At 32.6% G+C, this 14,477-nt stretch overlaps 1 protein-coding gene across 5 annotated transcripts in view; it reads left to right on the top strand.

Moving 5' to 3' along the window:
• Positions 1-14,477, top strand: part of Pcm1 (pericentriolar material 1) — a 92,379-nt gene that overhangs the window by 53,853 nt on the left and 24,049 nt on the right. For 3 of the 5 annotated variants that reach the window (XM_076853742.1, XM_076853744.1, XM_076853741.1), the window contains 5 exons: positions 1,773-2,131; positions 7,545-7,709; positions 10,436-10,492; positions 12,698-12,870; positions 13,182-13,313. In XM_076853742.1, coding sequence (XP_076709857.1) covers positions 1,773-2,131; positions 7,545-7,709; positions 10,436-10,492; positions 12,698-12,870; positions 13,182-13,313 — 886 coding nt within the window. The remainder of the gene's footprint in view (positions 1-1,772; positions 2,132-7,544; positions 7,710-10,435; positions 10,493-12,697; positions 12,871-13,181; positions 13,314-14,477) is intronic. The other 2 variants (XM_076853745.1, XM_076853743.1) reach the window with 1 other exon arrangement.

Below are 14,477 nucleotides of genomic sequence, written 5' to 3'. Positions count from 1 at the left end.
AAAACTTTATATTCTGTCAGAAACATCTCTTAAGATTTGCTGTCTAAGTCCTTTAAAAAAATTCACATTGCCAGTTGCAGTGGTGTAGCTGGGCAAGGAATGATGCACACCTGTAATCCCAGTGATTCTAGAGGCAGAGACAGGAGGTTTACAAGTTGGAGGGCAGCCTTACCCGTTTATTGAGATTGTCCTGAAATAAAAAATTTAAGAAAAGGGCTAGGGATATAGTTCAATTGTAAAGTGCCCCTGAATTCAATTTCTAGTATTCCTGTTCCCCCAAAATTCACATTCCATTTACTTTTAGCTATATTTTTGGACATGTCTCAGCCTTTTAATTTAGCATTTGATACTAATTGTTATGAACTTTTAGGGATTTTATTTTAACTTGATTAACCAAAAAATTAGAATCCCGACTTTGTAATCACCTCTAGGAATCCTACAATTAATCTCTTGGACTTTGTGGACTCTTATTAGTTGGATTAACCATTTTTTCCTATTAACTTTGATGTTGTTCTATGAAACTTTTTTTTTTTTTTTTCATCAAAACTGAATATGTGGGGAGGCTGGGGTTGTGGCTCAGCGGTAGAGCGCTCGCCTAGCACGTGCGAGACACTAGGTTTGATCCTCAGCACCACATAAAAACAAACAAATAAATAAATGAATAAAATAAAGGTATTGTGTCCAACTACAACTTAAAAAAAAAATGAATACGGTGTTTAATGTACTGTTGCCATGAATCTCCATCGCAGTGAATGGGACTTCATTCTAATGCATTTCCCTACTTCATTATTATCAATGTTTTTTGTTTTTTATATATATATATATAAATTATTCTAAAATTATTTTAGTTTTGCATTAAGTATTTATATTTTTGGGACAGATTTGGATATCTTATTTTAAATATTTTTACCATCTCTGAATAGATAGAACTTATCTCCTAAAATCTCAACTATCATAGGTTCCCTGAATAACTATAGAGATAACAAGTCAGATAAAATTTTTAGCTTTGAGCTAGGGTCAGAGAACTTTTCCTGTAAAGTTGCTAGGTTAGTAAACATATTAGACGTATTACCCTGTGGACAGTGTCTCCCAAACTGTTCTTTGGAACACTGTTGTCCATGCAAGTTCTATGATAAAAAGTTGTAGAATTATTGCTCACTATTACTCTTAAGACATTTATAAAGCACACTGACATATTAAAACTTCTAAGAAATTCTACATACCTATATTAAATTTGTTTTGCCTTTTTCCTCCAACTTAGATGAATAGTGAATTTCTTTTAAATATTACGGGATGCCAGCATTCAGCAAATAAAATTTAGGAAAAGATACTAGACCAACAGATGTAGGCTATACTTAATGAACAGAGTTTGTTTTCATAAATTCTGGTTATGTTAGAAGTTCTTTAGATAAAAAGAGATCCATGTATGTTCCCAAACCCTCTGCTACAGCTCTTTTTCAGTTCCCTGAACTTTTTTTTTCCTTCTGTGTCCCATCTTGCCTTAATTTTGCTTTCCTTCTTTCTATTATAAATGCTAGATCTTTGATTTTGAGTTTTTGCCAGTAAAAATGGTTTAGTGAGAAGAGTCCAAAATTAAAGTTTCAAGTAATCCGTAGTATATAGTATTTGCCCATTTAATGCATATTTAATGAAAACATTTTATAACCTGTTGAAGATTTTATTCACCAAAATCTCCTTAGTAAACTAGTTTTTGAAGTTTTCGGTTAATAAATTTACAGTGTGATTTCTAAATACTTGTTTTCATTGGTAAGGAATCAGAAACAGCCTGAAGAGGAGGTAGAAAACATTAGGACGCCATGGTCGTATGACCAAGACGGAGAAATAGGAAAACCATTTATCAAGACTGGATTTGCAGTGTCTGTAGAGAAAACTACAAATAGTAACCGCAAAAATCACTTAGATACGAGCAGGAGAAGACGCCAGTTTGATGAAGAATCATTAGAAAGCTTTAGCAGTATGCCTGACCCAGTAGATCCAACAACAGTAACTAAAACATTTAAGACAAGAAAAGCATCTGCACAAGCCAGCCTGGCATCTAAAGACAAAACACCCAAATCGAAGAGTAAAAAGAGGAATTCTACTCAGTTGAAAAGCAGAGTTAAAAATATTGGTAAGTATTGAAATTTGTTGAATGTTTATTGGCATTAGTGTTGGTGACCTAACAGTCAGTTTTAGTTACCTTCATTATTTTTTTCCGAGAGTTTAATGTAAATATTTTATAACATATCATACATTGTTTTTTTGTGCTTCATAATGTTTTCTGCATATATGGTTTCTGTGAGCTCACTCAGAAAGGTGTTCTCCAAATTTTCTAGGTTACTGAAAAATTCCCAAAATGTCTTTGTTTTTACTCTTGTCTTTTGTTACATCTGATCCAGCATTCCACTTTTTGTAACTTGTTAGATTTTTGATGGTTTCATTTAAAGAAATGAGGGCTTATAATTACGTTGTAATTTTTGAATATCACACAAATGAAGCCACTGTTAAAACAGCCACTGTTAGTCCTTCAACAACAAACAAACAAAAAAAGAACCAAACTGATATTTTATTGAATCATGCTTTTGAGTATCACACTAAAGTTTTCTTCATAGTGCTACTACCTATACCTTTTTTTAAAAAAAAAAATAGGTTTTCTTTGATTTTTTAGAGAATTTTCTGAAGTCAAGTACTAGGTAAAAATAGTTTTTATTCACTAAAATCTGGAATATTATAGCTAAGGGATACTTCCTTACATTTGCAAGGGATTCTTTTTGTTTATGGTTTTGAGGTTGTTGAGTTTAAGGAGATATTATTGGGTACTTCAGAATAAAGTATTCTAAGCTTATAATAAGGAAAGTTTGAAAAAATTATGTATAACTGCTGACTCCTTCTCTTGGAAGTTCTTAAAACATACAGGTATACTAAAGTCCCTGGGAAATCCTGTAGTAAAAAAAATATACTCATCAACTTTGGTAGCATTCTTCTTAACCATTTTTAGGTGATGGGAACCCTTAAAAAAGCCAGCAAAACCTATGGATGTAACATAAGAGAATGATTGCACTTTTTTTCGGGGAGGGGCGTATCTTAGTAATTCATGCATCCTTGAAATCCTTGGCTCCTACCCCTTCCCTCATTGAAGAATCTATCTAATGGTCAAACAAGCAAATTTGATCAGGGATGGCATTTTTCTTAGTGTACACATCATATTCTTGAAATAATTTTCTAGTAATTAAATGTTCAAGAGCAGTGGATTTATTTTGTATGTTAACCAGTGCTGAAACCATTCAGACAACTACTGTGCTTTCTTCAAGATTACTTTTGGTGCCACCAGATAATGGCATTTTGAGAGAGGCCCTTCGAATAGTCATATAACTTTATTCCCCAAATGCCTTGCCCCCATAAAAATGGTTGATTCTAGCTTTCTCTCATTCAGCCAGGGGATTCGGGAGTGCCGGGGCAATGATTTCTTTCTTTTGGTAACAGGGATTAAACTCAGGGGTACTTTACCATAGAGCCGCATCCCCAGCCCTTTTTTATTTTTTATTTGTTTGAGACAGTGTCTCGCTAAGTTGCTCTGGGCTTTGCTAAATTTTGGGCATTGATTCTTAGATGTTAATGTTTCACACCAGACTCCTTCAGAATCTATTTTAATTGCAAATTCTAGTTCACGTAGCCTGGAAGGATCCTGGGGGTCTGCCTTTCTAACAGACTTGGGTATTACCAATATTGATCTGTGGAGCACACCTTGAGTAGCAGAGTTTTAGAGAACCCTTGCCAATTTAGGGCCATGTCTCCCTAAGCCTAGAAATATTGATGTGTTTGTAGTTTTTGTAAACAGCTTTATTCTGAGAAATTGCAATTCCATATATATATAAAACATAATCTTTAACTTTAAGGCAGGGGTTGACGTTGTCATCTTTATGCTTTCTTCCTTCATATTTAAGTTTACAAATGCCTGCCAAAACAAACTTTTGTATTTGTTCAACAGGCATTCAAGACCCTCTGTTAGTGAGAGTATTACTTTAATCACACATACAAAAATAAAAGATTCAATAACAGAATCAAATAGTATCTAGTAGCAAAGTCAGATTAATATGTAGCAGAATCACATTAGTCAGCTAAATACTTGCTATTCAAAATGTGAGATATGGATAAGCTGATGCATCATCTGGGAACATAAATCAAAATGGAGATTTTGGGCACTCATATACTAACAAAATCATACATTTTGTAAAATTATGCATTTTACCAAGATTCCATGTATTCTGTCTGAAGATACACACATGAAAGTGTAGAAGTAGAGCTGGAGTTGTGGTTCAGTGGTAGAGTGCTTGCCTAGCATGTGTGAGGCACTGGGTTCTATCCTCAGCACCACATTAAAAAAAAACAAAACTAAAAACTAAATAAACAAAATAAAGATATTGTGTCCATCTACAACTAAAATTATTTTTAAAAAACAAAAGTCTTGAGAAGTGCTGAGATAGGTCATTGATTGATGTTTTTATTCTGTTTGGAAAGGAAATGGCCAACAGTAGTTACAAGAAAAGGATGCTTTTTGCATCTTAAAAAAAAGTAGTAATGGGGTCAGAGGAGAGAAGATTTAGAAACTTTCCAAATCAGAGTAACAATAAGAATGTAGAATATAGAATTGGGATGAAGCATGCTAACAGGAATTTGGAAAGGAAAAAGCATATTACAAATTGACCAGCACAGTGGTACTTAAGTTGCTATTTTGAGATAATTGAGACAGCTAATTTACTGTCCCAAACTTACTAGACTTAACTGTTTATATATATTTTTTGCACTTATTGATATTCTTTCATTGAGTGGAATGCTAAATCTTCACTTATTTCATTCTGACGGTGGCAATTATTTTAACTATTTGTGAGGCAAGAATTTACCAATTATATAAAATTCATTTTCTCTGCTTCAGTTCAGATTTAAACCTTATGATCTGAAAGTGATTTCCTGCTTTGCTGAGTTTTTCAGTTATCAGATATTTGGTGACACTCTGCCAAGCCAGTTTCTTGTTTTGATATTCTTGAGGGGAAATAGGTCCATAGTCTATATCTTCGCCTCTTCCTTCTTTTCTTGGAAAATTGAACAGACTTGTTAATGTACTGACTTCAGGGTTCTATTTATGTTTTTATGTCTTTCCTCCACCCTCTTTTATTACTCACATTAAACAGATGTAAAGAATTAGGCAAGCCAGGCACAGTGGTGCGTGCCTGTAATCCCAGCAGTTTAGGAGTCTGAGGCAGGAGGATCCAGAGTTCAAAGCCAGCCTCAGCAAAAGCGAGGTGCTCAGTGAGACCCTGTCTCTAAATAAAAATACAAAATAGGGCTGGGGATGTGGCTCAGTGGTTGAGTGCCCCTGAGTTCAAACCCCAATACCCCATTCCAATAAACAAATAGATAAATAAATAAATAAGAATTAGGCAAGGGAGACTTTTGTGGTGGTGCACGCCTATAATTTCAGTGGCTCAGGAGGCTGAAGTAGGAGGATCACAAGTTCAACTTAGTGAGATCGAATCTCAAAAAAAAAAGGTAAGGTAAGGCCTGAGAAACCAAGAGTAGTCAGAGATGCCAGCTCCCTTGTCTCACACTTAAAAGAGGAAAACTGAAACAAGAGGTGCCAAATGGCAGTTGTAACCTCAGTGGTAGGACACCCTATTGCTGAGAATCAGAGCTGTACTGCAGTTAAGGCATTTAATAGTCTACAGATGTCCCCTCAGGAGTGAGGTGGAAAGATTTCATGTTTCATCAGAATCTGAGTGGCAATGCAAAACTATCTACTAATAGCCTCACAGGGAGAGAAGACAGCAAGTAGGGAATGATCACATAGAAGCTCTGTATTCCAAGAGGGTCACATGATTTTCTGCCATGAATTAGATTCAGCAGTGGTTTAGTCCTTACATCTGGTATCCTCTTTTGAAACATGTAAGGTCTTTAAGGGGCCATGGCTAAACCATTTCCCTTCAAAGGAGGGCCATATAGAAGTACTGTTTCTTCTAATTATATGAGCCACTCATACTGAGAAAAAAAATGGAGATAAAGGAAAGAGTAATGAAGTGGTATAGAAGATCACACCCTTAAAGTAATGAACCTCATGTATTATTCTTGCTGCTGTTACACTAGCTGACCTAGCCAGTGTTATTCTATACTGTTAACATTCATTAAATTCTTCTGCTGCTCCTGGAGGATTACTATAAAGTGCCCTCCAGTTCAACCACATGTTAGTAGCTCAACTTCAGAAATCTAGCCTTTGATGTTTTAAATTTGGGTCTCATATTTAAACAGTAGTTTTTTCTTCTTCTCTCTTCATAGCATCTGAGTTGTGATATGTTTCATGTCACATTTTTGGTTGTTTGGGAGGGAGGGTTGGCTGTATATATGTATGTATTTTTCTTTCTTTCTTTTTTTTTTTTTTTTTTTTGGTCCTTGTATGTATATCTTTTTTAAAGTACCTACTGGGGTTCCCCCAGAGATAATTTTATATATGCTAAGTAACCTGCATTGTAATTTAAATTTATTTATTAGCATTTTTTCATGTGATTCAGTATTAGCAATCAAAAGCTTATTTTCATTTATAAAAACATTCTTGTTAGAATAATGTGCTTAAATGGCTTTTTCTTCAGAGCATTGTGTGCTGTTAAATGACACCACCAACAATACTTTCAATTATGTCATTCTGTATAATAATGTGGCAATCGTACCCTTATTTCTGATGTGTAGGCAGGCTCAGCAAAGGGGAGGCGGTAGGCAACTCAGTGAGGCCCTGTCTGGGCTCATGCAAAATGAGTCTGGGGATGTGACTCAGTGACAGAGTGCCCTTGGGTTGAATCCCTAGCACCAAAATAAATAAATAAATAAAATCTAGTAAATAAGAGGGTTTAATATATTGGCCAATACACATTTTAATTCAATGAAGAGAGGGTTGGTATAATCAATTACCTATGTAAACCCACAACAACAACAAAATTGAATTCTTACCTTGTACCATATAGCAAAATGAATGTGGGAGGGGAAAAAATACATAGAAGGAAAATGTAGTAGAATATATGTATAACCTGTAGGGGGGTAAGTCTTTTTAAACCAAGTCATTTGCATAAAATATATAATAAATAAGAAAGGCAGACATATTTGACTATTGCCCAGTACACTTTATTATGGATATTTATATAGATTGAATATGATTCTTGTTTTTCCTAATACTGAAAACTTTTTAACTTGGAGTCCGGTAGAGCATTTGGTGGTATAAGGTCTGCCTTGTACTATATTTTGAAATGGGATAAAGTCTTTAATGCAAGTGTCAAAAGCTAGTGAAGTATGTATTACTATTACCCTGTGCTTCCAAAGGTTTCTGCAAAGATAGCTCCAAGATAATATTATGTAGTGTATTATGTTCAACTGATGCCAGGCCTTCATAGAAACTATAAATTAAGTTACTTGAACTATTTCACTATGGAAATCGATTTCTCTTTCACTCTGAGTTGCTGCAACTGGTAACAGCTGTAACTTTTTTTTTTTTTTTTAAACTAAAGGATATGAAAGTGCCAGTATGTCTAGCACATGTGAACCTTGCAAAAGTAGGAACAGACATTCAGCTCAGACTGAAGAGCCTGTTCAAGCAAAAGTATTCTGCAGAAAGAATCATGAACAGCTGGAAAAAATAATAAAATATAATAGGTCTACAGAAATATCTTCAGGTATGTTCTCTTCTTAAATTTGCTTTAATTTAAAGAGTTCTTCATCTTGGATTTGAAAAGCCTTATTAAAGCAAGTTTTAAAATTACCCTATCACATTTTTATCATGTATGAGATTTTATGTAGTAGAGATTATGGTACACATTTCTTGATATTAAGAAATATAAGCTGGAAATGCTTTTGTGTTGTGTAATGATACTTTTTGACACATTTTAATAAACTTATTCCTAAGCAAATCATGAATAGTTGACATTAACATGGAACTCCCAATTTGAAATTCCAAAATCTTATATAATTAAAAGCTTAATACAGGGCTGGGAATGTGGCTCAGCTGTAGAACATTCACCTAGCACGGGCGGGACCCAGGTTCAATCCTCAGCACCACATAAAAATAAAGGCATTGTGTTGTGTCCATCTACACCTAAAAAATAAATTTTTTTTTTAAAAAAGCTTAATACAAAATCCTGTTATTCCTCTGCTTACAACTTTGTCTTTACCATGCCTATTGGATAAAGTATGAATGCCTTAATTTAACATATATGTCCACTGGGGACTTGGTTCCATCTTGCCTTTCCAGACTCATTTCTTACCACCTTGAACTTTATTCTTTTAGTGACAGGGATCTGAAGTTTTCTCAAGGCTGTTAACACTGTTTCTTACCTTACCAGTTGTACTTTCTGCCTCAAGTCCTTTTTTGCCCTTTATAAGCCCTTTTTTAAAAAAAATATTTATTTTTTAGTAGTAGATAGACACAATACCTTTATTTTATTTTTATGTGGTGCTGAGGATCGAACCCAGGCCCTCACACGTTAGGCGAGCACTCTACTGCTGAGCTACAACCCCAACCCTATAAGCCCTTTTTAATGCTAGACTCCTACGTAAAATTTTTATTTGGGACCCTGAAATTATATTTGAATTCAAGCCAGAATAACTTCCATTTCTCCTTTTTGTTTCCATTGGAGCCTGTATAAACCTACTTTGTTGCCTATATAAAACTATTTTGTTGCCTGTATCATATAATATGTACCTACTTAAATATCTTTATCACCTTTCCAAGTTCCTTGGCAATGGATAATTTATGTCTTAAATTCCAGCATAATACCAGATACGTGGTTCCGTGGAGTCATATATGTTTACCACCATCTTAGTTTATATAAGTACTAGTACTTATCTGATTTATAAAGACGTCTCAAACAAATATGGAAAGGGAGTCAGGAATTATAGACTAATATGTTAATAAGGTCTAGGTGAAATTATATATATTATGCTTTATTCTTAGAATTTTTCAAAATTGATTTATTTTGTTGTTTTCAGAATTTTTTACATACCATTTGAGACTTATGATGCTAAGTTGGCTTTGTTTCCATTTTTTGATGAGGAATCAGGGTACTGTCTTTTCTATCACTTATAAAGATCTAGTAATATAAATTGGTACAACTTTTGCAGAAGATTTCAAAAGTTATATCCTTAACCCAGTAATTGTTCTTATTGGTACCTATCTTAAGGAAACAGAATGAAAAAAAAAAAAATCAGCATTTAGTGTTGTTTGAACAGTGTATGATTTCTTCTGTATGTAAACAGAAACATGAATTTAAAAAGACTGGAAGAAAATGCATCAAAATGTTAATAGTTTTCCAGGTGCGGTGGTGGTGCATGCCTGTAATCCCAGCAGCTTGAGAAGCTGAGGCTGGAGGATTTTTCAAAGCCAGCCTCAGCAAAAGTGAGACACTAAGCAACTCAGTGAGACCCTCTCTCTAAATAAAATACAAAATAGGGCTGGGGATGTGGCTCAGTGGTCAAGTGCCCCTGAGTTTATTCCCCAGTATCAAAAAAAAAGTTAACAGATTAATCATCTTCTGTTCTAAGACTTTTAATAATGAGTACTTATTACACCGGTTTTAAAAAAAACCTCACATTTGCTTGTATTTTGAAATGACTTTCTGTAGCTCATATTGTTAGGAGATGATAGTGCTGAATTTTGAAGCATTAAGTTCAGGTTCCTATTAGCAAAAATAATAGTTCTATTGTTCATGACCCAGAATTTTATCAAAACTTTATAATTTTCATCTCCTTTTATTTTCTTTATCAAATAGTGACATCTTTAAAGAGTAAACAGTGGGTAGAAGTTGGGAAGGGTACTAAATTGAAAGGCATTACTTAAATAATTGATAGTCATAGTGGCACTTTAGACCTTATTGTCATTTTAAAAAAAAAATGTAATGCTTGAATTTTGGTGAATTTAACAATTTTTGAGTAGTATAAATTAGTACTCCCTTACATTCCCCAAAGATATTTTTTTCATTTTAACCATTCTCTAAAATATTTTGTAAATTGTATACTAACACTTATTATTCTACCCATATTATGTGATTATTAGAGTGTAGTAACTGCTAGTATTGGATTATGCAGTTTTTTTCTCTTATAGGCGTTATATAGGAGGTTCATCTTAATGTGTATGCTTCATAAAAATGAATGATAAAAGTTTATTAGGATAGTCATCATCAGTCACAGTAATGTAAGTTTATAATAGTAAACCTTTTGAGATTTTCCCTAATGAGATTACTTTTAAATAGAACAATAAACCATACCTTGTGATAACATTTCACTTAGGCAAATTTTTAAAAATTTCGCTTAATTCTTTTTTTCATTCACTTATTCATATTATAGACCCTGTCTTTACTACTCATACACATTTTATGTTCATCCTTATGTCTGCCCTTTCCTACAGCACATGCTAGGAGAATACTACAGCAATCTAACAGAAATGCATGCAATGAAGCGCCAGGTAACAATCTGCTTAGTTTTGGTGTCCACTTTTGTGAATTTTTTCCCATTGGTCCTAAAATTCTTAGTTATGTTGTTCTGATTTTTTTTTTTTTTTTACAATTTAGCTTAGTGTATGTTATTTGACTATTATAAAAATGAAAAAGTTCATATTCATAAAATTCTGAAATCTTTTATTTTGATTGGTAAAATTGGCTGCTTTTCTTGTTTTACAGTTAGAGTATGAAACCTAACCAACATATTTATAAGGGTAATAGAAACTATTTTTGAGCTTTTAATATTTTAAAGTTACTTATTTTATATTTCTTGAATATTTCAAAGCATTAATATTTTTGAAACAGATATTTTTATATTACGGTTATTTTTTTATCACCAGTTAATATCTATTGAAAAATAAGAAGCCATCAAACAAAAACAACCATGACAGACTGTGATAAAGATACAAGATGGAAATTAGAAAAATTCAAGAAAACTATCTTGCTCTGTAAACTATTTTGATTAAATATGGTTCTTTATGATTTAGCATTGTTAATATTCTTTAACTCCTGCTACAGGAGTGAAAAATGAAAGACTTTTTGAACCTTTAGGAAACTGGAAAGGACCCAGAACTGACAAAAAATATCAGTAGTAATTGCAAAGGAAAGAACTCTCAAAATAGTATAAAATCAAAATAGGATCAGAGAAACTTCACCAAGATCAGGGACTTTCCTAGCAAAAGCTAATTAATAATAATCTAGGAGGAGAAATTGACATACCCTTTTCATCACTGTAGAAGGGAAGGAAGGATAATTCATTATGTAGAAATAATTTTTTAAATTTAGAGTGACAATTTTATCACATATTGATATTAAAGATGTCATTAAACCCTTTGTTTTTTTACCTTTGAAAAAAACATTTTCAAGATCAAACAACTATGATTAAAGAACAGGATAGTATATCAAATCATATTTGGAATTTTACTATAAGTAGAGGTTTCTTAAAGGAAGTTTTGGTTTCTGTTTATAGTAAATGTCACTTTTATAATAATATGTCTCATTTGAACATTTTAAAACTAAGAAAACTTCAGCATTTCATTTCATTTTATTTTCATGACTATCTGAGGTAAGATAGGAAAATTGCATTTTGTATTACTATTATTTTATGCTTTCAGAAATTGAGACCTGAAGTTGTTCAATTACTTAATTAGCAGAAAGTTCTTTCATTAGAGCACATTCCTTTTGCATTTCCTTATCTGTCTCTCTCAGAAATCAATTAAATTCATGTTCTTTGCATACGTTTTGAAAGCATGGTTCTCTGAGGTATTCCTGATTTTTGCAGAACTTGAGACTGGCTTCTTGAAGTTCTACTATTGCTCTATAAAGTTTACAGAATTTGCTAGCTAGGAAAACCACTTGGAGATTTTTTTTTTTTTTTTTTCCCTCCAGAGAGAACTCAGTGGGAATAGTTCCTAGTTAAGAACTGTTAAAATTAAGAGTATGACTGTGTACATTTGAGAGTTATCATTTCATGTTGTCAATAAATACATATAGTAGAATTGTAGCTTAATAATAGAGATGCTGAAATTCGGGGAAACCAAAAACTTAGTTAGGTCACTGCCTGCTTCAATTAATACTGAGAACGTAAATAAAATACTGTAGTAAAATTGATCTGTTATGTTATAAATTTAGTTATTTATCAGTATAGCACTTTTCGGAATTGTAGATGAAATTTGAAAATTAGTAAACCTAATAACCATATAGACCTAAAAATAGTAGCTTTTGTTAGCAGTTCTCAACATTAAAAATAAATGGATTTTCTTTTCTGTTATAAAGTTCATATTAGCAAAAAACAAGGCAGATTATTTGAACTTATTTCATTCAAGTGCTGAAAAATTTTTACTGATTTTTTTCCCCATGAAGTATATAAAATTTTCCAAATGTTTTTTATTGAGAAATAAATGTGGTTTTATATAGTGATTCATGTTATCCTTGAATTTCAGTATTTCTTTAATACATAGTGTTGATTTTTATATTTTCAGATTGTTTTTGATAATTTTAATATTATTTTTCTACTTGAAATGTCCTGCAACAGAAATATATTCTAATTTTTAAGAAATCTAAAGCTTAAAGTAAGGACATAAATGAAAAGAATTGTTATGAAGATATTTTATCAGTATTAACTTTCCTGATTTTTTTTTTTTAACTTCCTGATTTTTTGTATCTTCCAGAAACTGGGAGTGATTTTTCTATGTTTGAAGCTTTGCGGGATACTATTTATTCTGAAGTGGCTACTTTAATATCTCAAAATGAATCTCGCCCACATTTTCTTATTGAACTCTTCCATGAGCTTCAACTACTTAATACAGACTACTTAAGGCAGAGGGCTTTATATGCATTGCAGGTATCATTCTTTTTCCAACCCTATCTATTATCACCTTACTTCATGATAATGTCTGGTTACTTTTTTAGACTGAAGCATGTCCTAATTCTACATGTATTTTGATTTGTTTTTCTTGACATTTTATTTAAAAATTATTGTATAGCATAAGTGGATTATAGATAGTCTTTGTAATTTTGCCATGTTTCATCTTTAATGTTATTTCTTACACTTAACCTGTGAGATGTGAAGTACTATATTTGTTTTTCCATTTGTAAGATAAATTTGGAATTAAGCATTATGTTTTTTCATAAATATTTTATTTCTTTATTTAGGATATAGTATCGAGACATATTTCTGAAAACCATGAAAAAGAAGGGGAAAATGTAAAGTCAGTGAACTCTGGTACTTGGATAGCTTCAAACTCAGAGCTTACTCCCAGTGAAAGCCTTGCTACTACTGATGATGTAAGCTGATAATAATTAGAAAAACATGGACATATTTCAATATGCAGTGAACAAAAGTTAAATAGGTTGTTGTCAAACTGTGAATATGTGTAATATATTCAATTTTTAGCTTTTTAAATTTTGTTTGTTTGTTTGTTTATTGGTTGGTTGGTTTGTACTGGGGATTAAACCCAGGGACTCTTAACCACTGAACCATATCCGTATCCCTTTTTATTTTTTATTTTGAGACAGGTTTTCGCTAAATTGTTTAAGACCTAGCTAAATTGCTGAGACTGGCTTTGAACTTGCGATCCTCTTGCCTCAGCTTCCCACGTCACTGGGATTACAGGCTTGTATCACTGATTCTGGCTTAATTTTTAGCTTTAAAAATAAAGATGAGTGTAATCTATTACTTTATATTGAGGATGAAATAGAAAATACAATCAAAATATGTTGGGAAATACCAAAAAATTCTGCATAAATGATAGATATCACAGTAAAAACCCTTGCTTAGTACAGGATAAATCAGGTCTTTTGGTGAAAAAGAGCCTGGAAAAAAGAAAATCATCAAGGGAAAATATAATTTAATGTATTACATTTGTTAAAAAAAGTTTTTAACCTTCATTTAATTTATTTATCTATATGCAGTGCTGAGAATCAGACCCAGTGCCTAACGTGCTAGGCAAGTGCTCTACCACTGAGTCACAACCCCAGCCCAACTTGGAGAAATTTTTGAATGAAGTAAAAAGGCCCTGGAAATGTAGAAGAGTGTGAGGAGCATGATAGAAAATAGTACTCAGTGTGCATAATTTTGATGGAATGACTTAAGTAACAAAATCACTACCATAGGGGCTAAGGCTGTAGCTCAGTGATAGAGCATTTGCCTAGCATGGGTGAGGCACTGGGTTTGATCCTCAGCACCACATTAAATTAATTAATTAAAGTTATAAAAAATTCTTCAAAAATTGCTACCATACTAAAGGGGATAATGTACTAAGTATTTTTGGAAATCACCTATTTAAAGTGTCTTGATTCTATTATAAAAGATGTATATGGTCCTGGGATAGCAAATACTCTTTTTTTTTTTCTTTCTTTTTTTTTTTAAGGACAACTCTTAACATGAAGATTTGATTCACAAATATTTGCTCTAGGTAGAAAGTTGGAATCATACTATGGTGTTGAACT

This window comes from Callospermophilus lateralis, chromosome 4, assembly GCF_048772815.1.
Source record: "Callospermophilus lateralis isolate mCalLat2 chromosome 4, mCalLat2.hap1, whole genome shotgun sequence".
Taxonomy (NCBI): domain Eukaryota; kingdom Metazoa; phylum Chordata; class Mammalia; order Rodentia; family Sciuridae; genus Callospermophilus; species Callospermophilus lateralis.
Note: the sequence above shows the minus strand (reverse complement) of the source record. Positions and strands in the feature narration are given on the sequence as shown.